General features: G+C 39.5%; 1 protein-coding gene across 50 annotated transcripts in view; it reads right to left on the bottom strand.

Annotated features, from left to right (window-relative positions):
- LOC106874170 (uncharacterized) overlaps positions 1-27,521 on the bottom strand; it is a 312,709-nt gene that overhangs the window by 147,949 nt on the left and 137,239 nt on the right. For all 50 annotated transcript variants that reach the window (XM_014921803.3, XM_014921805.3, XM_052975460.2 and 47 more), the window contains one exon: positions 4,982-5,223. In XM_014921803.3, coding sequence (XP_014777289.1) covers positions 4,982-5,223 — 242 coding nt within the window. The remainder of the gene's footprint in view (positions 1-4,981; positions 5,224-27,521) is intronic.

The raw sequence follows: 27,521 nt of genomic DNA, 5'->3' as shown, positions 1-27,521 counted from the left end.
GTTTTGAAAAAGTTGTGGGAATTTTATTGGATCTATTACTAAATTTAAAGTTTTTGATTAATGTAATAAGATCTTTAAATCTAATTCTTGTATATGTGTATGTGTGTGGGGGTGGGGGGTAATAAATTTAACCCCAAAACAATCTTATGTAGATGAACAGTGCATACATTTATGGAAGGAAAACACCCTAGATGTATTAAGCTAAGCTGAAGAAATGCTTGTTCCATTACAGAAATTGGTAAACAAAACATCCAGTGGTTTGTGTAAAAGCTATGGGGACCAAGTCAAATTGAAGCACCATCACTGATGTGGTCTGGCAGCATTCTAAGCAGTACTTTTATTTTTGGCATACAATTCTCTTTAACCTTCTAGCATTCAGATTACTCTGTCAAATGTAATGCTTATTTATTTACACTGTTTTGTGAATAAATAAGCATTATCCCATAGCTTCAAAATTTCAATGATGTGATGGTTGTTTATTAGAATGACATTACAAAGGTGACCGCTTTAAATGCTAAAGAATTAAGATGCTTTTTTGAGATGGGACAGTTACCATTCCATGTTTGTGTACACATTATGAGTGTTATACACACTGATATGTGTATATATGTTTGGTACCATTGAATTGTGTTGGGAAAGGAAGTGCCCATGCCCATTTATGTTTCATCACCTTTGAGATTAGTGGGAAAAGGTTATTTCTGTAACTAGGAACTTAACCTGAATGCTTGCAATTGACTTAACTTTGTGAAAGACATCCATAAACAGACAATGGTATTAAATAAGGAAACTGATTAAGTCTACCAACCAACAACTCAACACAATGAGCCAGAATTCCACAAAGCATCCCATCCAACACTAGCAATTCTGTCAATCTCCCATCTTACACTGATTATTTATTTTATTGACCTCAAAAGAAGGAAAGGCAAAGTTGACCTTGGTAGGATTTGAACTCAGAATTCAGAGAAAAGGATCAAACACTGAAAAGCATTTTGTTCAATGCTTTCACATTTTGGGTTTTTTTTCTTTTTTGCTATCTTAACTATATACGCTTACCATGAATAAGAGTTTTTAGGGGTCAGCACATTGCAAAAGAAAAATTATTCCACCACACCACACACACACCTAAAATGGTTTCTTACATCAACCCCAGTACTTGATAAGTACTTTATTTTATCAACCTCTAAAATGGATGAAAAAACATTGTCGTGGTTTCTTTTGTGAAAACTGCAAATTCATAATACTTTATACATTTTCTCAAAACAAACATTAAATTTCAAACACATCTGAAATTTTGAGGAAATACTTGAATTTCAGAGGTCGTCACTAATCCCTAGGCAGATAAAATATGAACTTGAAAAACAGACAAGGAAAACTGGAGAATTTTAATTTTCCAACTGACTACTATGTTGATATGACCCAGGGTTATATAGCTTGGTAGGGAAGACTGTGTAGAAATAGCACTTCCTTGCATTCTATCCACAGATGCCAATTATTTGACATTCTTTTACTTGATTCAATCATGCTGCAGCACTGCCTTGAAAAGTTTTAGCCAAACAAATCAAGTCCAGCACTTATTATTTTAAAACCTAGTACTTATTCTATCGGTCTGTTTTGCCAAAACTGCTAAGTTACAGGAACATAAGCACACCAATACCGGTTGTCAGGTGGTGATGGAGTGACAAACAGACACACATATAGATATATATATATATGACAGGTTTCTCTCAGTTTTTGTCTATCAAATCCACTCACGAGGCTTTGGTTGGCCAAAAGCTTATAGTATAAAACACTTGCCCAAGGTAGCACACAGTAGGACTGAACCTGAAACTATGTGGTTGGGAAGCAAGCTTCCTATCACACAGCCATGCCTGTGCCTACAGCCATGCCTGTGCATATTGAAAAACAAAGTATTGCTTTGTAGAAGTACAAAATTTGCTGGAATTGGCAATTTTATATATGTACTAGCAGAAATACCCGGCGTTGCCCGGGTTAAAGAGAATAATGAAATCTAAAAACGTCGTCTAGACTACGCATCATCTTTATATATAGAGATTTATATACACACACGCACCCAAACACACGTATATATATGTATATCAATATAAATATATGAAAGTCAATAAGTTTCGTAAAAGAAGGTGATCATGTACATACTTTCTTGCTGTTGTGATTATAACACCTCATTGTAAACAATGTTCCTTGTTTTCCCTTGTGGAGCATATACAAATAGGTTTTTTTGCTGCCCACTCTTGAGCAGCCAACATACAGTTGTCCATGTGAGAAGCAGGGCTCTTCCACGAGAAGACCAGCTACAGACAGTGTTTGACCCTGATATTTGTTTATGGACATGGCAAAAGTCACACGAAGGGGGAATTCTAGTCTTCTGAATGTAAAAGGAATGTCTGCTCCTGATGGAGTAAGAGGAATTCTTGGAATAAAGACGTCATCCCCTTTTGCACATCCAGAAAGAATGGTAGCCTCGATTACATGTGACATCATTTTCTTTATCATGAGTCGTGTTCCATTGCAAAGTCTTGGTGGTTCCAGATTGCGGAGCAGCATAACAGGCGTTCCAACTTTAAGTGATAATATGTGGGGAGGTAGTCCTGGAGGCTCCAACGAATTGAGAAATTCAGGAGGATAGTTCACCACTTCATTTGTATCTGGAACTGTATCAACAGACTTGTAAGTTTGAAGATTGCCGGGAAGAGAATGCATCAGGTGTTGATTAATTTTTGTAACAGCTACGTTTTTTGGAGCTAATATTGCTCTTTCACATAGCCAATTGTGATTTTGGTAGTTTTGCTTAAAGTTGGGAAAGACTTTGTGTTTGAGGTCATCTACAGAATTAACAACAGAACAAAATGGCCGGAGGTCTGCAACGAAATAATTTTACTCAACACTTTGCAAGTGAATCAGTGGAGGCAAAGATGTGTCTCATTTACTTGACAATTTATGCACCACATTGCAGAAATCACAATGTAAGTATATCTGAAAGGGTAGTCTTACACTGTTGTACCGTTGAATTACAAATAATGCTCATCTGTTATGTTGGGGTTAAAATTTCATCAACATCAAAAATATATGAATTTTCATGGGAGTTATGGCCGTTATGCAAAGAATATAATTTCCAAATTTCATAAAGATCCATTCAGTACTTTTGACGTAGTTTTGGATAAGAAAACAAATGACTAATGTGTGTGTTTGTGTGCATGTGTATGTGTGTGTGATGGGTGTATATATGTATAGATATCTGTATGCATGTATATATGTATATATGTACATATTACATGTACATCTATATATATATATACATCTACACATATGTATACATATACATGTATGCATATAGATCTATATATATATCTATACATATACGTGTACATATACATCTATATGTATACATATACATCTCTCTCTCTCTCTCTTTCTCCCTCTCTCTATATCTATACATATACGTGTACATATACATCTATATGTATACATATACATCTCTCTCTCTCTCTCTCTTTCTCTCTCTCTCTCTCTCTTTCTCTCTCTGAAAGTATGTCATTACAGTATCGAAATGGTGTACATATACATGTATATGTATACATATACATCTCTCTCTCTCTCTTTCTGTCTCTCTCTTTCTCTCTCTGTGAAAGTATCTGTCATTACAGTATCGAAATGTGATTGTTTCAGTTAGTGGAATAGCTTCATTTTTAAAGTGAAAGTATTTGACATGAGTGTTGTTGTTTCACTTTTGACACGTAATACTTAAATAGTGGAGGAGATATTATGTTGCCGTGGGCTCGAACTCTGCAAGAAGTTAAAAAATTTTTTGACTAAAACACAACTGGAACCCTAAGTAAGGCATGTGTAAAATTTGAATGAAATTGGTTGCGTAGTTCTCGAGTTTTAGGGATTCACACACACAGACAGACAGACATACATTCTCATTTTTATATATATAGATTACATTCTTAAAGCTCTTTTAATTCCTATGACTCAATTCTACTTGCAGCATTCATTGTATTTTTTTTACAAAGCAAAAATAAGTCAATGACCTTTGCAGGTCATCCCACATTGTTAAGACTGGTGTTCAGTTTTTTGCATTTATAGGACAATGTTTGCAGGAAGAGCACGGGAAGGAAAAAAATTCCAGAATGTTTCAGTGCTGAGGAATATGAACCTAGTCTAGAAAGTGAAACACAAAGAGAATTACAAAAGGAGAGACAAATATCTAAATATCTGTTTAGGGAGATGCTACGTTATTTTTACCAGCTGTTAGATATGTAATTATTATTTTTACCAGCTGTTAGATATGTAATTATTATTTTTACCAGCTGTTAGATATGTAATTATTATTTTTACCAGCTGTTAGATATGTAATTATTATTTTTACCAGCTGTTAGATATGTAATTATTATTTTTCCCAGCTGTTAGATATGTAATTATTATTTTTCCCAGCTGTTAGATATGTAATTATTATTTTTCCCAGCTGTTAGATATGTAATTATTATTTTTACCAGCTGTTAGATATGTAATTATTATTTTTACCAGCTGTTAGATATGTAATTATTATTTTTACCAGCTGTTAGATATGTAATTATTATTTTTACCAGCTGTTAGATATGTAATTATTATTTTTACCAGCTGTTAGATATGTAATTATTATTTTTACCAGCTGTTAGATATGTAATTATTATTTTTACCAGCTGTTAGATATGTAATTATTATTTTTACCAGCTGTTAGATATGTAATTATTATTTTTACCAGCTGTTAGATATGTAATTATTATTTCCAAACATATAGTGTTCAGTATTAAGAACTTTATGATTCACTGGCAAAAATGATGTAAAAAAGCAGACCAAAAGTAAAGTTCTCTATTCTATTATACAGTGATATAATGTTAATGGTCAAGGGTACAAAATAAAAAAACCTAAGGAATTGGAGAGAAGTAAAAAAAAAAAGTGAGAGACAGAACTCAGTACTTACTCTCTGGTCTTCTTCCTGTCTGCGACGGCGTTCTTCCACGGCAGCTCTTCTTTCTTCCTCTCTGCGACGTAGCTCATCAATTTTCCGACGCCTTAATTCTTGCTGTCTTTCACGATGCTCTTGTGCCAACCGCTGTTGTTCTTTCAATTCTTCTATCTTCTTTTTCCGTTCATCAGCTAACTTCTCTCTTGCAACTCTGACCCGTTCTTCTCTTTCTCTCTCCTTTTCCTTCCTTACAGTACCTGCAAAACAGAAATTTGAAAATGAGCTTCAAACAAATGAAAAGAGAGAAGCAAATGCAAAGATTTGCTCACAACCGTTTTGAAATTGCTTTCAAGAGAGGATTTCTTTCAGAGTAGTTTCTTTTCTTCATTAATCTTTTGTACATGCATCGAGGTCATTGGTCTGAATCTGGAGGAACAAAGACTTACCAACAACGAAAATTTCCTGAAATTAGAAACCATTCTAAAATAAAAAAAAAAATTTTAAGAATACATAAAATGACTTTCAATCTTAACAAAAGTCTCTGAGTATCAAACCAGTATCACTTTCTTTCCTGTGATCAGTTTCAGTCAAACTTTAATATTTTTTTAAGGTAACTAACCAATAAGGATTATTTATACACATTCCTGAATTCACGATATAAGCAAGCTTCAGACTATACAGTAGGGAGGAGTAAAGATGCTCTACTAATGAACCAAATGTTCCCCACCTTTATGAATTTGTCAATGTGGACATCAGAGAAGATTTATCTTATGTAACAGTTAGAGAAGTCTATCTCTATCCATTCATATCTTCCTTTAGCTGCAGAGATCACTTATCTTAATGTATCACTATTCTGCCTCATTCAGTTGGTTTGTAAGCAAAGTCAATCTCTCTAGTAGTCTTGTATTAATTTAATCGCGGTAACCTGACTGTAGCTACAGATTCCTACTTTGTGTTTTCTTTACTCTAAAGTCCATAAATCAAATCTGGCAACCTAATTTCTGGTCACCTTGACATTTAAATATTTGTTTACTATTCTTGCATTATATGTATAAATATAAATGTGTATGTATATGGCATATTACATGCTTGTAAGAGTGCTCTTAATTCCCTTCAATGTAACTTAGCTTTCAAATTTTGGCACAAGGCCAGCAAGTTCAGGGGAGAGATTAAGTCGATTACATTGACCCCAATGTCCAACTGGTACTTATTTTATCAACCCTGAAAGGGATGAAAGGCAAAGCCAACCTCAGTTGGATTTGAACTCACAACATAAAGATGGATGAAATGCCACAAAGCATTTTGCCCAGCATGCTAATGATTCTGCCAGCTCATCACCTTTCTTCAAAGTAACATTAAGATTAGTAATAGAAATTTACTGTAAGACAGAAAAACAAATACTGACAAACAAATGTTGAACTGCATATCTGAATGCAAAATATATATTAGAAGGTTTCTGAATTGGACAAGCTCTAACACAAAACATTAAAATAGACCTCCTGTGTTTTCATCAAATGGAAATTCTTTGTTAAAAAGACAATATTTTTAACTATTTACCACAGTATTAGAGAAGAAACAATTTTTGACATTTACAGTTTGATCTAGGCTTAGTAAAGTAAGTCCTTTGTTTAGAAATAAAAGTTTGAAACTTGAATTCAATCTGGTATTATGTATAAATGCAGGAGTAAGGGACAAACTAAACCAACTGAAATGGAGTGAAGAGGTAAAAATGAATTAAATGTTCCATTTCTGAAGATGATATCTAGAAACATTTGTTAATTGAGCATTTGAAAGTAAACAATTCTGGATGTTAACCCCAAGATAGAACATGCCTATGCAAAGGATCAAGACTTCAATCTGACCCACATTGATGGTTAGGATCATGCAAATTCAGTCAGTCAAATTAATTATATATTGGTCAATTTGAAAAGTAAGGTGCACATTTTTTTACTAATAAACATACAATTTTAACCTCACAGTAAAATGTAAACAAAGTAGTTATAACATAAGGTTTATCTCTGTTAACAGAAGTGAGATTAATACAATCAGTTTCTAATTTTCTCAGACCATCACCAGGAAACAACTAATCATCTTTTCTCTATGGAGAGATTAATTGCTTATGGCTAGTTACAGTAACTACAAACTAAAACTCAGCTAAAGTGTTGAGTTAAATTTGCATAACATGTATGTACTAACAACATAGATTAATTAATTTATTCATAGTGCACTGCACAGCACTTTTGGATAATTTGAAATGTAACGTATACTAGTGTACATGTGATGCAACCACTTTGTTTACTTTTTAACGTTAAAATTGTATAGTTAGTGAAAAAAAGGGACTCCTTACATTCAAAATTATCCAAAAACGTGTAGTGTATTTTGAATGAATTAAATATCACTCAATATCCACAATAAAACTTCTGGTTGGTATACATTTGGCCATTGGTGTTTGGAAACTTATGCAATTTATGAAACTATTTCAGACTTGATCTAAAGCAAGTTTTGAATTAATAAATTACAGTGGTTGATATGCATTAACTTTAATTCTGGATTTTCCTATATTTCTGCATGATACTTAATGAAATTTAGAATATATGTGTAAGTGTGTGTATATATTTTATAGGGTATGCTCTTTTCCTGATTTATGATCTTATAACGAAGATTCTTCGCTCTCCAGTCACAAAGTGTATGATAATAGACCACTACCAGGTCCATTTCTCACAACTCCAGCACCAGCTGGGCGCTTCTACATATTCACGAATTATCTATAATACTCTCCGCATTAATGGATTTACACAACATTGGATATTCCTTTAGAAATATTCCTACACCATCACATGAACTATACAAAAGAATGCTACTTTGAAAAATTGATATTATAAGATGCATGAGTTGGAAAGCATTTTTCTTCGACCAAGCTGCACCACACTCAGACAAAGACCACTTTAACATCAGGTCTAGAAGATTCCCACCCAAGATCAAAGAACTCGAAGCTTTCAAAGCAGTCCTGCTGAGCATTATACCAAACCTTAGGTTCCGTAAGTCCTCATTCACCTTTCAACGTAAGCTTAGATCCAATATACACCTCCTTAAAAATACAGATAGAACCCTACTATTTCAGATAAGACAAATAACCACGACAAGAGGCTCTTAGAGAACAACATCACACAAAAATGTAGACAGGCCGCAGCACAGTTGCAAAAATGAGTGGAGGCATGCTTTCTTTTCAGCTTCTATTTTGATTGTAATGATTTTTCATTGTTTGTACTTGCAATAGATAAGGCTTCATAAGGCATACTATGAGAATCCTCTGCAAGCCCTTGTCTGCCCACATCCACAGGCACATGCCTCCACTCATTTCTGAAACTGTCTTCCAGAAACTCCAAAGCAATTGCTCTTTCCTCTCATTATGCTTCCCTCAGTCTCTCCTGTACAGGTTGGTTACCCTCACTAAAAAGAGATGTCTTGTGGCCTCGGAAACAAAATTGATCTGCTCTCAATAAGGATTGGGTAATATATAATGGAATTTTTATGTACATCTCCTGGTCATCTATCATCGTTCAGTTATGTGCCATGGAAAACAAACCATTAGAGCAGATCTTGGGACCCCTACCCTTCTCACTCTTCGACCAAGACAATCCTCCAAGTTGTAGCATGTGCATTTTATTTCTGCTGTCACTGATTTCATAGCTGATTGCTTCAGCAATGTTGTTGAAAACCTGATCATGTCTACAGATAGTGCTTTGTAACAACTGTTCAAGATGTGCTCAAAGGTCCTTTGTTTTTAAACACAGGGGTCATAGAGGTGTTTTAAAAATGCCCTATGCAATTAGATTGGATGGGCTGGTGAAGGTTTTGTAAATTGCTTGACTCAAGAACTTTATTCATATATCCTGCTATTCTGCTTCATCATCTAGTTCCACTTCATCCAGACACTATACATTTACATTGCCATTGCTTTGCTTGCTTGCTCTTTATCCAGTCAAACTCACACCATGTTTCTGTCTCTGCTTCCTACCTGTGGTAAGTCATTATGGGGCTCCCAGGTACAGCCCTGCCCTAAACCACATTCCTAAGAATAGCTGAGTTTCAGCCTTACTCCAGCCTGCTGGATTACCTTGCAGCCTTCCACTTCTTTTTTCCTGTCTTTATGGCAATACTTGCACTAGACACTTTGGTTTCCATTGAACTGGTGTACTACAAGTGTTTTTGTGCCCATATCACCATCAATTCCACCTCGAAAGAACTAAATGGAAACCTGAACTTCTTACCACTCCATACAGCTCAATACTACTTAAGCTGCATGGCAAACCAAACTATCTGTGAAGATGGTTTCTGACCTTGAGCTCAAGAGATCTCCCATCCCGCCCTACCCCCTGAAGACATGGGGACGTCATAAATTAGCAAAAGCTAGAAGAGGAGGATCCCATGCTGGTAAACCTAGGCCTTGAATCTTTCTAGAAGCCCAGACTTGTCTACAGTTTGTGGAAGGTGTTCCTAAGACAAACTCAGATCTTCATGCAACCTCAAGTGTAACTTTCTTCTTTATAAAGCCCAAAACCAAGATGCAGTGGTTGGCAGTTGGGGTCAGATACAATATTGTTGATGAGAGATAAAAAGAGGTGGTATGAGCCTAGCCAGTTATGAAGAACAAACACTAGTTGCAGTAGAAAAGACAGAGAGACTAAGTGGACCGGACATCACCAGACTGTGTTCATGAATTAATTCTATATGGAAAAATATAATCAGTCTTTCTCTAAAATTATTTTTCACAGAGAGAACATGTAATTCTAAGTTTGCAATATGGTGTAGGAAGGTGCTATCCTCACCTATTCGTATAGTAACAGTATTGTGAAGTGGTGCAATAGCAAAAGAGATAAAATTAAAGTAGGGATAATCTTTATTTTAGTAAAGGTAGTAAAAGATAGGGCAAGCTTCAGTAAAATGCAGTTTAGATTTATGCTATGCTATGGAACTACAGATACTATATTATTAATGAAATAACTACAGGAGAAATGCTGAGCAAAGAGCAAGCCACGCTAATTTGCTTTCGTCAATAGAGTAAAAAGGCATTATAAGAGGGTTCCATATGCTATAATCTTGCAAATCAAGTGCAGATACCTGATTTGTGGTAGCTCTGCAAACTATGTATGAAGGTGTTCCAAGAAAAGTTAAGATTTTTCAGTGAGTGAATATTTACCAGGAATCTTGATACAGTTCAGAACTTTTAAATGTTGATCTCGTAGTATAATCTGCCAAACAGCATAAAATTTCCAAACCTAGCTTATCAATAACTTGAGCACTAAACAATGCTAATGAATAAGTCAGTGCAATCAATGAAGTAGTCTTATCCAGTATGCAGAAAGTAGGTAGATAATACCACTACTACCTTTCCTCAGAAAGGCATAATGATAGACATCTCTAGTAGGACTTCAGTTGCCTTAGATGTACAAACATTAGTAGTGGTACTACGTTCCATAAACTTCTTATACAGCTTATAAAATGCTCTTGATACTTCTGCTATCAAGGTGATTTCTGGTGAGTCAACAAACAAACTTCTGCTAGAAATATTAACCAAATCTCTTTTACATCATACCCTACCTCTTAAAATAATGAAGGATAACACTGGATATATTCCTAGAAATACAGGCTTATTAAAAGACTTGGTCACAGATGGAAAAGCCTTTAAGCATAAACTAAATGGATTGGAGATAACCTGGAGCTAAACAATTAGTGCTGAAGATGGTTATACTTTAAGTATTGAATGCGGAAGTAGAGTGGTGTGGGTGTTGGAGATCAATGAGTTGAGTAAAGCCCACTCGATGTGTAACACTAACTTGTAAGAAAGGTAGAACACAAATGAGCTGAGAAAGCTGCTGACCATTAAAGGATAATGTATGAAGAAGAGATGACATGGCCATATAAAAAATACTAAGAGAGAATATCAGCAAAAGCACTGAGAACACAAGTAGGAATAATGGTCCTCATAGAGAACATGATAGAAGATTGAGAGTAAAAAACTCTGAAACAAAATGATGTGAATGATGATGGTGGTGATAATGAAGATGTGCAAATATCATTTTACTTTTATGTCGGCTTTTTCCATGCCAGCATAGGTTAGATGAGACATGGTGAGGCATTATTTCATGCTCAAATACCTTTTCTAATACTGATTCTAATTTTTCAAGGTAGGTGCTTTATACTTTGACTTCACATGACAAGTTGAAATGTCAATCTTTTGGCTCATGTGGAACATAAGCACTGTCACTGCTAAATAAATTGTAAAGTACACAGGTATAATCATGCATACAAGCATACACACATATATGCATATACACATACACACAATAATCATTTTTATCAAATGTGTATCATCTTTTACTAACTTCCATAGTGACATGGATTGGAAAGCTTGATAAGATTTCACAGGTCCAAAGACTACATTACAACCCAATATCTTGCATGGCTTCTATGGCTGGATGCCTTTCTTAAAGCCAACTACAGACTGGGTGCTTAAAAATGGGAAGGGGTAACACGGTGAATATAATGAAGAACAAGAACTGAGGGATAGTCAATCATATGAGTCAAAATGAAGGTAGGAAAGAATAGGTGATAACAATATATGCTTAAGCTTACTTGCTTAAAGCAGTCCATTTTGACAGATGACAACGTCATCTTTGATCCTTAAGGGTTGTCTTGATGGCATTGGCAGGCCCTCTCATAGCTGAAAAGGCCCATTCTGGAGGCACATGTCTGATTACACTGAGAGCAGCGAAGAGGACTCCAACGAAGATGAGCTTGTCTAGGATTTTGCTGACGTTCCTTGAGCTGTCTCCACTTTTCTTCATGAAGTCTAGTCCACTCATCCTCAAAATGCTGCATACCAGTTTTGACCATACCCCTCCAGGTGGTATGATCTGTGGCCAGTGTTTCAAGTTCACCAGGGGGGATGTTGCAGAGCTTCAGGGATTTCTTGAGAAGATCTTTACATCGCTTATTTAGACCTCCATGTGGTCGGTTACCCTCTGCTAACTCTGTTTTCTTGGTGTTGACCTAAAATCTAGCCTGATGATAGGCATTGCACACAACGTCTAGGTTCTGCTGAAGGCTGGCTGGTTCGTGGGCGAGAGCTTTGCAGTCATCGGCATACTGTAATTCAAAGAGAGTGGTGGACTCAGTCTTTGTCAGTGATTTTAGTTTCCTCAAGTTGAAGAGACAGCTATCATGGTAATATTGAATTGGGATGCCATCTTCGGGGTTGAGGTTGTAGCGAGATAGTAAGGTCACAGCCACAAGGAACACATTAAAAAGGACAGAGGCCAGGACACAGCTTTGTTTAACACCAACTTGAACGTTGAAGTAGTCAGACTGATCACCACCCAATGTCACACATGCTTGCATGGAACTGGCGTAGCATGGCAAGAAGCTTAGGAGGGCATCCATACCACTGCAGGACATTCCATAGTAGTGGGCGACTAATAATATCAAAAGCCTTAGTTAGGTCAATAAAGGTAAACGAGGCATCACGCTGTTGTTCTCGGCACTTCTCTAACAGGAGGTGGGAGATGAAGACCATGTCGATACTGCTACGGTTAGCTCTAAAACCACATTGAGACTCCGGGAGGATTCCTTCAATGAAGTGGCCAAGAAGTCAAGAGAGTAGGACGTGTGCCAAGACTTTTCCTGCAACATCCAGGAGTGAAATACCTCTGCTGTTGTTGCAGTCTGAGCGATCTCCCTTCTTCTTGAAGATGGTGATTATGTCTGTGTGTTTCCAGCTTTGAGGGATCAAGACACATTTCCAACAGTAGAGAATAATCTGATGAAGACACTGGACAAGAGCAGGACCACTATACTTATAGATCTCCCCCGACACACAGTCTCGTCCAGGTGATTTCCTATTTTTTAAGTAGGAGAGAGCTGTACGGATTTCCACGAAGGAGGGTTCCATATCCAGCTCAGGGAGAGGAGGGAAATGAGGGAGCTCATCAATCAGTGTGGTGTCTGTAGGATTTATCTTGTTCAACAAGGAGTTGAAGTGTTTTGCCCATCTGTCATGGATCTGGGTCTTTTCCTTGTAGAGAGTGTTGCTGTCTGAAGATCGTATCGGATTGATATGATTGGAGGATGGACCGTACATGGATTTGGTTGTAGTGTAGAAATTGTGGATCTTATTTTCATCCGCAAAACATTGAATTTCTGCAGCTTTGTTCTTCCACTAAGTCTGCTCTGGCATTCTGAGCGAAGATCTTTCCAATTCTGGAGGTGTGCGTTGGACCTGCTCAAGAGATAGGCATCATGAGCCCGGTTTTTACTTCTGAGAAGAGAGGGGATCTCATCAGCAGATTCATCAAATCAGTCAGGATTGCGATGTCTAATGTGTCCTGGTTGTTCAGTTGCAATCGAAGAGATCAGGCAGATATGTTTGTCCCATATATCATCTAGCTCCTCTTGGTTTACCGAGGTAGGATTTGGGAGTGGGACAGTATCCAATTTGATGGCAAGCTGATCTTGAAAGAGGCCACGATTCTCAGGATCATACAGTTTTGTGGTGTTCAGTTGTTTTGACGCTGTCGACTTTCGGCTAGGGGGTCGAATGTTGATTCTAAGATTGGAGCGGATAAGGTTGCGGTCCATCCAGCAATCTACTCCATGCATGGCGTAAGTATGGAGGACATTGCCCATGTCTTGGCGACAGACAATCATGTAGTCTAGGAGATCCCACTTTTTGGAACTTGGGTGCATCCATGACATCTTGTAAATGTACCACTGTTGAAAGAGTGTGTTAGAGAAGCACAGGTCATACTCAGAGCAGAAGGTTAGTAGTCTCTGTCCATTAGCGTTCATTTTCCTTGCGCCATGAGGACTGAGGATCCCTTGCCAGGCGGCACTGTCACATCCAACACAGGATTTGAAGTCACCCATGAGTACGATCTTGTCCGATTGGGAGATGTTCCAAAATGCAGTATGCAGAGAATCATAGGTGTCTTTTATCTCTTCATCAGTCGAGAGTTGGTTCATAAATGCTGAGAATTGTCAGAAAATGTTTGTTCAAAAGTGGGATTTTGATTATCATCAGGTGCTCGCTGATACAGCAGTGTACACCAGGAATTTTCTGCAAAAAGGCTGTTCTTGATTGTGAAACCAACCCCATGCAAATGGGGCATCCCAGAGGGATGTCCTTTCCAGAAAAAGGTGTATCCACCAGCTTCTTCAGTGAGGTAATCCTCATTGGAGAAACAAGTCTCACTGAGTGCAGCAATGTCGACGCTGTAGCGCTTGAGTTCGGTGGCTACAATAGCAGTGCATCGCGGGAGTCGTCAAGTGTCTGGCTCATCATATGAAACATCATCAAGGAGAGTGCGAACATTCCAACAAACAAGGATGAGGTTCGAGGGTTTCTTTTTCTTTTTCAATTTTGATGCTTGGTTTCGACCGCATGTTTGGGGATGACTCACTGGAAGTGGTTACCCAGTTGAGCAAGTGAGGACGAGCTTTTTCTGAGCCACATTTTCTCGGCCCTTCCCCATGTGGGGCAGGCAGCGCTATCCCTGAAAAGGGTTGCCTGGATGCACAAGCAGGACCAAGGTAGATGTTCGTCCACGGGTCCATCCAACAACGACCATCTTACTTATGCTGCCTACGTGCAGGACTTGTAGAGAGGATGAAAGAGAATGAAGGATAAAAGGCACAGATTGTGCTGTGAAAAGTTTAAGGTGCCGGAGAGGATGCACAGTTCTCAACTGCACACACTTGACAGAAGGCGAGTGGGGTTCAATGGCAAGAGGAGTCACGAGATGATTGACCTCTGTCTTCTGCAAAGAGCTGCCGGAGTTGGCAGATAAGATTCTATGCTCCGGAACTCCAGTTTGTCGTAGCCCACCTTATGTCACTGTAACTTAGCAGTTTCGCAAAAAAGACAGACAGAATAAGTACCAGACTAAAAAATAATCACTGAAGTCAATTTGTTCAACTAAAAGACTTCTCATAACCAAAACAAGCATATGTACACAAGAGACATATATGTACATGTATACATACACATAGTTTATCTTTTACTTATTTCATGCCAGCTGACATGCTGGGGTACTGCCTTGAAATCTTAGTCAAACAAATCAACCATATATATATATATATATATATATATATATATATATATATATATATATATATATATATTGATAGAAAAGGTAAGACAACAAAAGAAAGAAAGAGATCTTGATATTATGTAAATAGAGGAATTTATATGTAAATAATATATGATAATTATTCGGTAGCCATGATAAAACTCTGAGTTTTGGATGTCGGGGCGGAAACCCACGCCGGCATCTCTTCGGTTATTGGGCCATCGAAAAATGCTATGAAAATGACCGTTAAACAAAGGGAAATTACTGTGATTGACCATTATTAAGACAAAAGAGCTATTAGAATGACCGCTAAGTGAGGGGAGGGAGTAAAGGTAAGGGAGTAAAAATGTCCATAGTATTCGCGTAAGCGCATCAGTCCATTCATACACATGTGCGCCCACACACCCATGTACATGCGCCCGCAAACCCATGTACATGTGCCTACTTGAAACACACACATGCTCACCCACACATTCGCCAAAGAAAATATATATATATATACCTGCATTCACGCTCACACGTGTGCGCGCACGCAACACGCTCGCGCACATACACATGTCTATATACGCACAAGCACAAGAAAAAAATGGCTAAAGACAAAATACAGAAAAGTGTAAAAAAGTGTAGAAAAGCCATAAGGGTAAAACACGCCTGTAGGGCTTTTTTAACACTTTTTTCTGTATTTTGTCTTTAGCCCTGTTTTTTCTTGTGCATGTGCATATATAGACGTGTATATGAACCTTTTTTGCGCACATGTGTATGTGTGTTGTGTGCGCATGTGTGAGCATGAATGCGGGTATATATATTTTTTTTTTGGCGAATGTGTGGGTGAGCATGTGTGTGTTTCAAGTGAGGATAGATGAGTATATACATATAGGCGCATGTACGTGGGTGTGTGGGCATGCATGTGTATGAATGGACAGGTGTGCTTCCGCGAATAGTATGGACATTTTTACTCACTTACCTTGAGTTTTATCATGACTACCGAATAATTGTCATATTATTTACAGATATATATATATATATATATATATATATATATATATATATATATATATATATATATATATATATATATATATATATACACACACACACACACACACATACATATACATACAATGGGACTCTTTTAGTTTCCATCTACCAAATCCACTTACTAGGCTATAGTAGAAGACACTTGCCCAATGTGCTATGCAATGGGACTGATCCTGGAACCATGTAGTTGGGAAGCAAGCTTCTTACCACACAGCTATGTCTGCACCTATATACACATGCATACATAAAACAGGTTTCTATATCATATCCTTCTACTAGATTCACTCCCAAAGGGTGTGCCAGCCTGGAAGTATAGTGGAAGACACTTTGCCTATGCGCTGGACAGTGGGACAAAACACAAGCTATGTAGCTGCCAAGCTAGCTACTTAACCATACAGTTGTGGTTGCAGCTTTAGCAAAGAAGAGAAATCATGACTAATGCTGTGTTTACCACAGCTGACTAAAGTAAGGATGTGGTGGTGGGTGGTGTAGGAATTATCATTGTAAGGCATGATTACCATTTCTATGTGGAGTGTGTGTGTGTATATTTATCCAACTGCCTTACCTGTCTATCTCTCTCTTCGCCCCCTCTATCATATATATATAGAGGGGGCGAGGAGAGAGATAGACAGGTAAGGCAGTTGGGGATATATATATATATATATATATATATATATATATATATATATATATATATATATATATATATACACACACACACACACACACACACACACACATATAAATAGAAGCGTGGTTGTGTGGTAAGAAGCTTGCTTCCTAACCACGTGTTTCATGGTTCAGTCCCACTGTATGGCACCTTCGGCAAGTGTCTTCTACTATTGCTTTGGGCTGACAAAACCCTTGAGTGGATTTGGTAGATGGAAACTGAAAGAAGCCCATCATATAAAGTAAATAATAATAATATTTTATAAGCAATCACTGTGCATTGACTAAAAAAATTGTCTAATATTGGAACTTTAAGCTTATAAAAAATATTATTATAATTTACTCATCATTGCTTCTCAAATTATCACAGAAAACACACATATATATAAGTGTGTGTTTATCTTTGTGTTTATGATCCCCCACCACAAGCACACATTGCTTGACAACTGTGTTTACATCCTTAATGTGTTTACATCTCTGTAAACTTCGCAGCTTGGCCAAAGGGACTGATAGAATAAGTACCAGGCTTTAAAGAGATAAGTACCAGGGTCAATATATTCAGGTAAAAAATTTTGAAGGTGGTTCCCCAGCATGGTTGCAGTCTAATGGCTGAAACAAGTAAAAGATATACACACATAAGCCTGGAAAAGGCACAGGTGTGGCATAAGCATGGGTATGGCTGTGTGGTAAGCAGTTTGCTTCCCAAACATATATACATATGGTTTCAGGTTCAGTCCTACTGCATGTCAGCACCTTGGGTGAATGTCTTCTACTACAGCCCCAGGCTAACCAAAACCTTCTCAGTAGATTTGGTGGACAGAAACTGAAATGGTATATATGTCACTTATTTCTCTAATTTTGTCCTTGATTGGCTGACCGATAACTCTCATATTTTTCAATTCTATTTTACTATTATCAACATTTGCTGTCTCGTTAAATTATGCTACACGAGATGCGTAGATATGTGCTGCATCCAGGAAGTAAGATGGAGAGGAGGTTCTGCAAGGTTCCTCACAGGCAAAGAACACAGGTACAAGATTTTCTGGGCAGGGAACACTGACGGGGTCGGGGGCGTAGGAATACTTCTAGCGGAGAAATGGGTGGATAAGGTAATCGAGGTCGTTAGAGTAAGTGACAGAGTACTTAAGATCAGACTAGTGCTTCATCATAGATTAGCTACTGTCATCTCAGCCTATGCACCTCAACCTGGGCTACCAGATGGTCTGAAAGACCAATTCTATGACACCCTCTTGCAAACTACCTCGTCGACGAGTGACAGGGACCTTCTCTTTGTGGCTGGAGACTTCAACGGTCATGTCGGACGTCGTGCTGGGGGCTTCCATGGCATACATGGAGGCTATGGCTTCGGTTCCCGCAACGAGGAGGGAACCAGACTGCTGGAGTTCTGTGATGCAACCAATCTTATGGTCTGCAATACCAACTTCAGGAAACCTGCCAGTCACCTAGTCACCTACCGCTCCGGCAGACACTCTAGCCAAATCGACTACATCCTCGCCAGAAATAGGGAAAGAGGGCGGCTTATAAATGCCAAAACCTACCCTGGCGAAGAATGTACCCCACAACATAGATTAGTAGTTAGCGACTTTGGGATCAAGGCAAAATGGGTGCCCAGAATTAGACAGGCTTGGAGAAGAAGGGTGTGGAAGCTTAAAGACCCTGCAAACGGACAGAGACTTAGAGACAAGTTACTTGAAGCATTTAACGAAATAGAAGGGGATATAGCATCATACAACGTGGAAGACAATTGGAGATTTCTGCGGGACAACCTGTTGAAAGCCACCGACCAGATTTGTGGGTGGTGTAAGGTCCCCTCCCAACCCAGAGTAACGTGGTGGTGGAACAAGGAGGTAGACAGGGCTATTAGACAAAAGAAACAAGCTTGGAAGGACTGGAAGAACGGTGGTAGCAGGGAATTGTACCAATGTGCCAGAAGGGAGGCTAGGCGACAGGTTTATTTAGCCAGAGGGGAAGCAGATAAGGAAAGATTTGCCAATGTTCTGCGCCGTGAGGACCAAAGACTCGAGGTATTTCGGGTTGCAAGACAGTGTAGGAGAGAGAATAGTGATGTTGTAGGAGAGAAATGTGTTCGCATGGATGATGGTACGCTTGCATTAAATGAGGATGCAAAGAAAGAGGTCTGGAGATGCCACTACGATAGATTGCTTAATAAAGAGAATGAATGGGAGAAAGAGAGCCTGCCTTATGTCGACCCAATAGAGGGACCAGCTATCCGAGTTGATAGTACCAGGGTAGATAAAGCAATTAAGAGTATGAAGACCGGGAAAGCCCCCGGCCCATCAGGAATCACTGCAGAGATGCTCAAAATATCTGGCAGTGTTGGCTATAGCCTAGTCACCCGTATTACGAACCAGGTGATACACGAAGGAGTCATACCCTATGACTGGTGTAGCAGCATCATAGTCAACTGCTACAAAGGTAAAGGGGATGCTTTAGATACAAATAATTACAGAGGCATCAAGCTGTTAGATCAGGTTATGAAAGTTACAGAGAGGGTCATAGCCCAACTAATTAGGGAGCGAATCAATTTAGATGAGATGCAGTTTGGGTTCGTGCCAGGTAAAAGCACTACTGATGCCTTATTTCTAGTGAGACAGTTGCAAGAGAAATACCTAGCCAAGGATAAACCTCTGTACCTGGCTTTCGTTGACATGGAGAAAGCCTTTGACAGGGTCCCCCGATCCCTTATCTGGTGGTCAATGAGGAAACTTGGGATAGAAGAATGGCTAGTGAGAGCTGTGCGAGCCATGTACAGAGATGCGGCCAGTAAGGTGAGGGTTGGAAATGAGTACAGCAATGAATTCCGGGTAGAGGTAGGGGTCCACCAAGGTTCCGTCCTCAGCCCCCTATTATTTACCATAGTCCTCCAGGCAATCACAGAGGAGTTCAAGACAGGTTGCCCCTGGGAGCTCCTCTATGCTGATGACCTTGCCCTAATTGCGGAGTCACTATCAGAACTAGAGGAGAAGTTTCAGGTGTGGAAGCAAGGTCTAGAATTGAAGGGCCTTAGAGTCAACCTAGCTAAAACCAAAATCCTAATAAGTAGGAAGGTAGATAAAACACAAACCCCTTCAGGTAGATGGCCCTGCTCAGTATGTAGAAAAGGAGTAGGTAGTAACTCTATAAGATGTACCCGGTGCAAGCTATGGACACATAAGAGGTGCAGCAACATCAAAGGCAGGTTAACTAGCAAGTTAGTTTTTGTTTGTGGCAGATGTTCAGGTGCAATAAAGACTGCAAACAAACAGGAAACAACTTCTATCTCATTCCAGGGTGAAAAACTAGAGGTAGTCGATAGCTTCCGCTATCTGGGCGACCAAGTTAGTAGTGGGGGTGGGTGCGCTGAAAGTGTAGCTGCTAGAATAAGAATAGCCTGGGCAAAGTTTAGAGAGCTCTTACCCCTGCTGGCGACAAAGGGACTCTCACTCAGAGTAAAAGGCAGACTGTATGACGCATGCGTACGAACAACCATGCTACATGGCAGTGAAACATGGGCTGTAACTGCTGAGGACATACGTAAGCTCGCAAGGAATGAAGCCAGTATGCTCCGTTGGATGTGTAATGTCAATGTGAATACCCGTCAGAGTGTAAGTATCTTGAGAGAAAAGCTGAACATTAGAAGCATCAGTTGTGGCGTGCAAGAGAGACGATTGCGCTGGTATGGACATGTGGTGAGAATGGAGGAGGATAGCTGCGTGAAAAAGTGCCACACCCTAACAGTTGAGGGAACCCGTGGAAGAGGTAGGCCCAGGAAGACCTGGGCTGAGGTGGTGAGGCAAGACCTTCGTACATTGGGCCTCACCGAGGCGATGACTACGGACCGAGACCTTTGGAAATGGGCTGTGCGTGAGAAGACCCGGCAAGCCAAGTAAGATCGTTGCCAGTGCCCCTGGACTGGTTCTTGTGCGGGTGGCACATGAGATGCACCATTTTGAGCGTGGCCGTTGCCAGTACCGCCTGACTGGCTCCTGTAGGATTTTCGAGCGAGATCGTTGCCAGTGCCCCTGGACTGGCTTGTGCGGGTGGCACATAAAAGACACCATTTCGAGCGTGGCCGTTTTCGTGCGGGTGACACGTAAAAGCACCCACTACACTCTCTGAGTGGTTGGCGTTAGGAAGGGCATCCAGCTGTAGAAACTCTGCCAAATCAGACTGGAGCCTGGTGTTGCCATCCGGTTTCACCAGTCCTCAGTCAAATCGTCCAACCCATGCTAGCATGGAAAGCGGACGTTAAACGATGATGATGATGATGATGAAATCCCAAAAGAATATCTTTCTCCCTCGTGTTCTGACCACTACCCCTCTCTCTCTCTCTCTCTCTCTCTCTCTCTCTGCCTCACTCTGTCTGTCTCTCTCTCTCTCTTTCTCTCTGCCTCACTCTGTCTGTCTGTCTGTCTCTCTCTCTCTCTCTCTCTCTCTGCCTCACTCTGTCTGTCTGTCTCTCTCTCTCTCGGCCTCACTCTGTCTGTTTGTCGGTCGCTCTCTCTCTCTTTCGATTACCACTGACTTCGCCAAGACTTTCTCCACCACCACCACCACCACCACCACCTATATAAAGTAGCGCACACACTTGGATTCCCCTACTTGATTTTTTTTAATACCGCCGCCGAAATAATTCATATCCAGAAGATGCTCTTGTCTAAATTTGCTAGTTCGCAGTACCCCTGCCCTCACACCCCTTCCACCTGTACTGGAAGTTCCTATTTTTTATCATACTTTGGTTGTCTCTCATGAACACTTCTAAAGGCTTTACGTCATCCCCACCCCTACTTAGGGATTATCTCCTATGTAAGGTAGTGATCATATAGTGCAAAAATATGAGTGTAGTGTATGCAGGTTCAATTGAAGGCTATTATTTGTTATGAATTCTGCCAAACGCAAGCTTTCTTTTAAGGTACATGATGCTGCTGCCCCCCGCCCCAGGGTCTCACGGGCCCATACCTCCCACACCCTCGGGGTTGCCACTCTCAACGTCAGCACATAGGTCTGGTGAGATTGTTGAGATGCTTGAATGGAGATGTGTCGACATGTGCTGCCTCCAAGAAGTAAGGTGGAGAGGAGGTTACACTAGGTTCCTCATGGGCAAAGAACACAGGTACAAGATTTTCTAGGCAGGGAACACTGACAGGGTTGGGTGCGTGGGTATACTTCTTGTGGAGAAATGGGTAGATGAGGTAATCGAGGTAGTCAGAGTATGCGACAGAATACTTAACATTAGATTAGTGCTTCATCATGGGTTAGCAACCATTATCTCGGCCTATACCCCTCAACCGGAGCTTCCCGATGGGCAGAAAGACCGATTTTATGACACCCTATTGCAGACTACCTCGTTGATGAATGACAGGAACCTTCTCTTTGTGGCTGGTGACATGTTGGACAACATACAGGGGGGCTTCCATGGCGTACATGGAGGCTACGGTTTTGGTTCCCACAATGAGGAGGAAATCAGGCTGCTGGAGTTCTGCAATGCAAATGATCTTATGGCTTGCAATAATAACTTCAGGAAACCTGTCAGACACCTAGTCACCTACCGTTCTGGCAGACACACTAGCCAAATTGACTACATCCTCACCAGAAAAAGGAAAGATGGCTGCTTATGAATGCCAAAACCTTCCCAAGCAAAGAATGTACTCCACAACATAGACTGGTAGTTAATGACTTCAGGATCAGGGCTAAGTGGATGCCCAGAAGACGACCAGCATGGAGGAGAAGGGTCTGGAAGCTTAAAGATCCTGCGAATGGACAGAGATTTAGAGACATATTACTTGAAGCCTTTGATGAAATACAAGGGGATACAGCTTCACATGATGTAGAAACAACTGGCGGTTTCTACTGACCAGATCTGAGGATAGTGCAAAGTCCCCTCTTGAACCAAAATAACGTGGTGGTGGAACAATGTTGTTGACAGGGTAATTAGAGAAAAGAAATAGGCTTGGAAGGACTGGAAGAATGGTGGTAGCAGGGAATTGTATCAGATTGCCTGAAGGGAAGCTTGGAGACAGGTTTATTTAGTCAGAGGGGAAGCAGATAAGAAAAATTTGTCAATGTTCTATGCCGTGAGGACCAAAGACTTGAGGTATTTTGTGTTGCAAGACAGTGTGTGAGACAAAATCGTGATGTCGTAGAAGAATGTGTCCGCATGGATGATGGTTCACTTGCACTAAACGAGGCTGCAATGAGAGAGGTTTGGAGACGCCACTATGAAAGGTTGCTCAATAAAGAAAATGAATGGGACAAAGAGAGTCTGCTGAATGTCAACCCAACAGAGGGGCCAGCTATTCAAGTTGACAGTACCATGGTAGATAAAGCAATTAAGAATATAAAGACACGGAAAGCCCCTGACCCATCAGGAATCACTGCCGAGACGCTCAAAATATCTGGCAGTGTCGGCTATAGCCTAGTCACCCGTATTGTTAACCAGGTGATACATGAAGGAGCCATGCCCAATGACTAGTGTAGCAGCACCATAGTCAACTGCTACAAAGGTAAAGGTAACACTTTAGATACAAATAATTACAGAGGCATCAAGTTGTTGGATCAGGTAATGAAGGTCACGGAGAGGATCATAACCCAACTAGTTTGGGAGAGAGTCAGTTTAGATGAGATTCAGTTTGGGTTTATGCCAGGGAAAAGCACCACTGATGTTATATTTCTGGTAAGACAGCTGCAGGAGAAATACCTAGCCAAAGATAAACCTCTGTACCTGGCTTTCGTTGACATGGAGAAAGCCTTTGACAGGGTCCTCCAATCCCTTATATGGTGGTCAATGAGGAAACTACGGATAGACGAATGGTTAGTAAGACCTATGCAAGCCATGTATAGGGACACTGTCAGTAAGGTGAGGGTTGGCAACGAGTACAGTGAAGAATTCCGGGTAGAGGTAAGGGTCCACCAAGGTTCAGTCCTCAGCCCCCTCCTATTTATCATAGTCCTCCAGGCAATAACAGAGGAATTCAAGACAGGATGCCCCTGGGAGCTCTTCTATGCTGATGACCTTGCACTAATTGCTGAGTCACTATCAGAACTAGAGGAGAAGTTTCAGGTGTGGAAACAAGGACTAGAATCGAAGGGCTTTAGAGTCAACCTAGCTAAAACCAAAGTCCTAATAAGTAGGAAGGTAGACAAAACACAAATCTCTTCAGGTAGATGGCCCTGCTCAATCTGTAGGTAGAAATTCTATAAGATGTACCCAGTGTAAGCTATGGACACATAAGAGGTGCGGCAATATCAAAGGAAGGCTAACTGGGAAGATAGTTTTTGTATGTGGCAGATGCTCAGGAGCAATAAACACTGAAAATGTGCAGAGAACAACTTCCGCCATATACTAGGGAGTAAAACTAGAAGTAGTTGATAGCTTCCGTTACCTAGGTGACTAAGTTAGTACCGGGGGGAGGGTGTGCTGAATGTGTAGCTGCTAGAATAAGAATAGCCTGGGCAAAGTTCAGAGAGCTCTTATCTCTGCTGGTGACAAAAGGCCTCTCGCTCAGAGTAAAAGGTAGACTGTATGACGCATCTGTATGAACAACCATGCTACATGGCAGTGAAACATGGGCCATGACAGCTGATAACATGTGTAAGCTCGCAAGGAATGAAGCTAGTATGCTCCAATGGATGTGTAATGTCAGTGTATATACTCCACAGAGTGTAAGTACTTTGAGAGAAAAGTTGGACCTAAGAAGCATCAGATGTGGTGTGCAAGAGAGACGACTGCACTGGTGTGGTCATGTGGCAAGAATGGATGAGAATAGCTGTAAGAAAAAGTGCCACAAACTGGCGGTTGAGGGAACCTGTGGGAGAGGTAGACCCAGGAAGACCTGGGATGAGGTGGTGAAGCATGACCTTCGAACATTAGGCCTCAGCAAGGCAATGACTAGTGACCAAGTCCTTTGGAAATATGCAGTGCGTGAGAAGCCCCAGCAAGCCAAGTGAGACCATAACCCGTGGCCTATGCCAGGGGTGTAAGCAGCCCACTTATGTGTACCTTTCCTTCATTGGACACTAAACTCTGCTTGCGAAGACCTGTTGAGACAAGTGAAATTGAAATCAAATCAAATTCGCAAATCCGATGACTGGCACCTGTGCCAGTGGAGTGCTAAGAGCACCATCCGAGTGTGATCGCTGCCAGAGCAGCTGACTGGCTTCCATGCCGGTGGCACGTAAAAAGCACCATTCAAACGTGATTGTTTCCAGCGTCGCCTTACTGGCACTTGTGCCAGTGGCATGTGAAAAAGCATTTGAGCAAGGTCATTCCCAGTGCTGCTGGACTGGCTCCTGTGGCGATGGTATGTAAAAAACACCATTTGAGCGTGGCTATTGCGAATACCACCAGACTGGCCCTCGTGCCAGTGGCACGTAAAAGCACTCACTACACTCTCAGAGTGGTTGGCATGAGGAAGGGCATCCAGCTGTACAAACTCTGCCAGATCAGATTGGACCCTGGTTTGCCAGTCCTCAGTCAAATCGTCCAACCCAGGCTAGCATGGAAAGCGGACATTAAACGATGATGATGATATATATATATATATATATACATAGAGAGAGAGAGAGAGAGAGAGAGAGAGAGAGAGATACTCACACACACGCATGCATACATACATATAGTAAAAAAGTGCACAGGATGATGACAAATGAATACAGAAAAATCCCATACAACAGGTGGATTTGTTCAAACCATCATCAGCTATCAGTAAAAAATCATTACAATTATATGCCACTATTGATCTTATATATATATATATATATATATGTATATATATATATATATATATATATATATATATATATATATATATATATGAGTATATATATATATATATATATATATATATATGAGTATATATATATATATATATATATATATATATATATATATATATATATATATATATATATATATATATATGAGTATATATATATATATATATATATATATATATATATATATATATATATGAGTATATATATATATATATATATATATATATATATATATATATATATATATGAGTATATATATATATATGAGTATATATATATATATATATATATATATATATATATATATATGAGTATATATATATATATATATATATATATATATATATATATATATATATATATATATATATATATATATATATATGAGTATATATATATATATATATATATATATATATATATATATATATATATATATATATATATATATATATATATAATGAACTTGATTAAACAATAGATGGACAACTACATAGATGATTCATTTATAGCGATCTAATGTTTGTGTGTCCATAATTTCACTACCACCGCTCAGCAGGTTCAAGTGTTGTCTGTTAGCCTTATGACCTGCCCAACCGAGCAGAACTTGCACTTTTAGTATTCTGCAATCACATCATTTACTTCCACTCTGCTCCGTTCTCGAATGATCACATTTTAAATATGCTCTCATAAGTAAGAGTGTGTGTGTGTGTGTTACTGTCTCTTTGCCTTGGCGTGATTGTTGTAAGCAAGTATCACTTCCATGCAAGTAATATCGTGTATTACCAACCTTCTGAGAAAACACGATAATGGTGCTTACATACCGAAGGGCTTGGTAAAAATTATTAATTGTTGATTTATTAATAAATTAATAAATTGATAAACCTTTACCCTTTTAATTTGTAATATATATATATATATATATATATATATATATATATATATACACACACATACATTTGTGCATGTGTGTGAATATATATATATATATATATATATATATATATATATATATGTTCACACATGTGCACATACTTGTATGCTACCTATTAGCTTTCTCTCACAACTCATCTGTCAACACCCGTGCTCCTATGTTACTCTGTTCCCTTCCACTTCATCTTCAGTGCATCTGATGTTCTCTGCATCCAACTCATCCCTATCTCTAAACATTTGTCACACACTATTTTCACTCATTGCACTTACCTAAGCATCTACCTTTTCTGCTCCTCTATCCTATTCTCTCTCTCATACTTACCTTGTACACTAGCCTCCCCACACATCTCACTTTTTCTCTCTCTTTCCAAACAGGCAAGCCATTTGTTCACCTCTTCAGTAAAACACCTGCTTCTGTCTCTCTATTGTTTCTTGTTGCTCAATTCTATACCCCCACTCAGTTGAGAGGTCGTGTCTTGCATGTACTTGGTGATTTCACCAATGCTGGTGCCATCTCAAAAGCCCCCAGTATACTTTGTGAAGTGACTAACATTAGGGACATCCTGATGTAGACATCATGTCAAAGCAGATATTAAAACTTGGTACAGCTCCCTAACTCATTTGCTCATGCCAAACCATCCAACCCATGCCAGTATGGAAAAAGGAATGTTAAATTCTAATTACTATGATCACACACACGCATGTGTGTTTGCGTGTGTGTGTGCTCGTGTGTAGTGTATATTCTGCAGAGTTGATTGAGGCAGATGTTCTATACCCAGATACCCTTCCTGTCGCCAACCCTCACCTTTTGTATGCAAGGTAATTTTCCCCCATGGCCAGACATGTCTTCAGAGAAAATCGTAAATGAACGACAGTACTTACATGACAATGACACACATTGACAAGTATCATGCAATACTCACACTCACCTACTTACACACACATGATCTGAGTCAAGATGGAAAAGAATGACGCAACAAAGAATTGGAGGG

The sequence above is a fragment of the Octopus bimaculoides genome, chromosome 21 (genome assembly GCF_046866305.1).
Source record: "Octopus bimaculoides isolate indiv1 chromosome 21, ASM4686630v1, whole genome shotgun sequence".
In the NCBI taxonomy this organism is placed as follows: Eukaryota; Metazoa; Mollusca; class Cephalopoda; order Octopoda; family Octopodidae; genus Octopus; species Octopus bimaculoides.
This window is presented reverse-complemented; position numbering and strand designations above follow the sequence as displayed.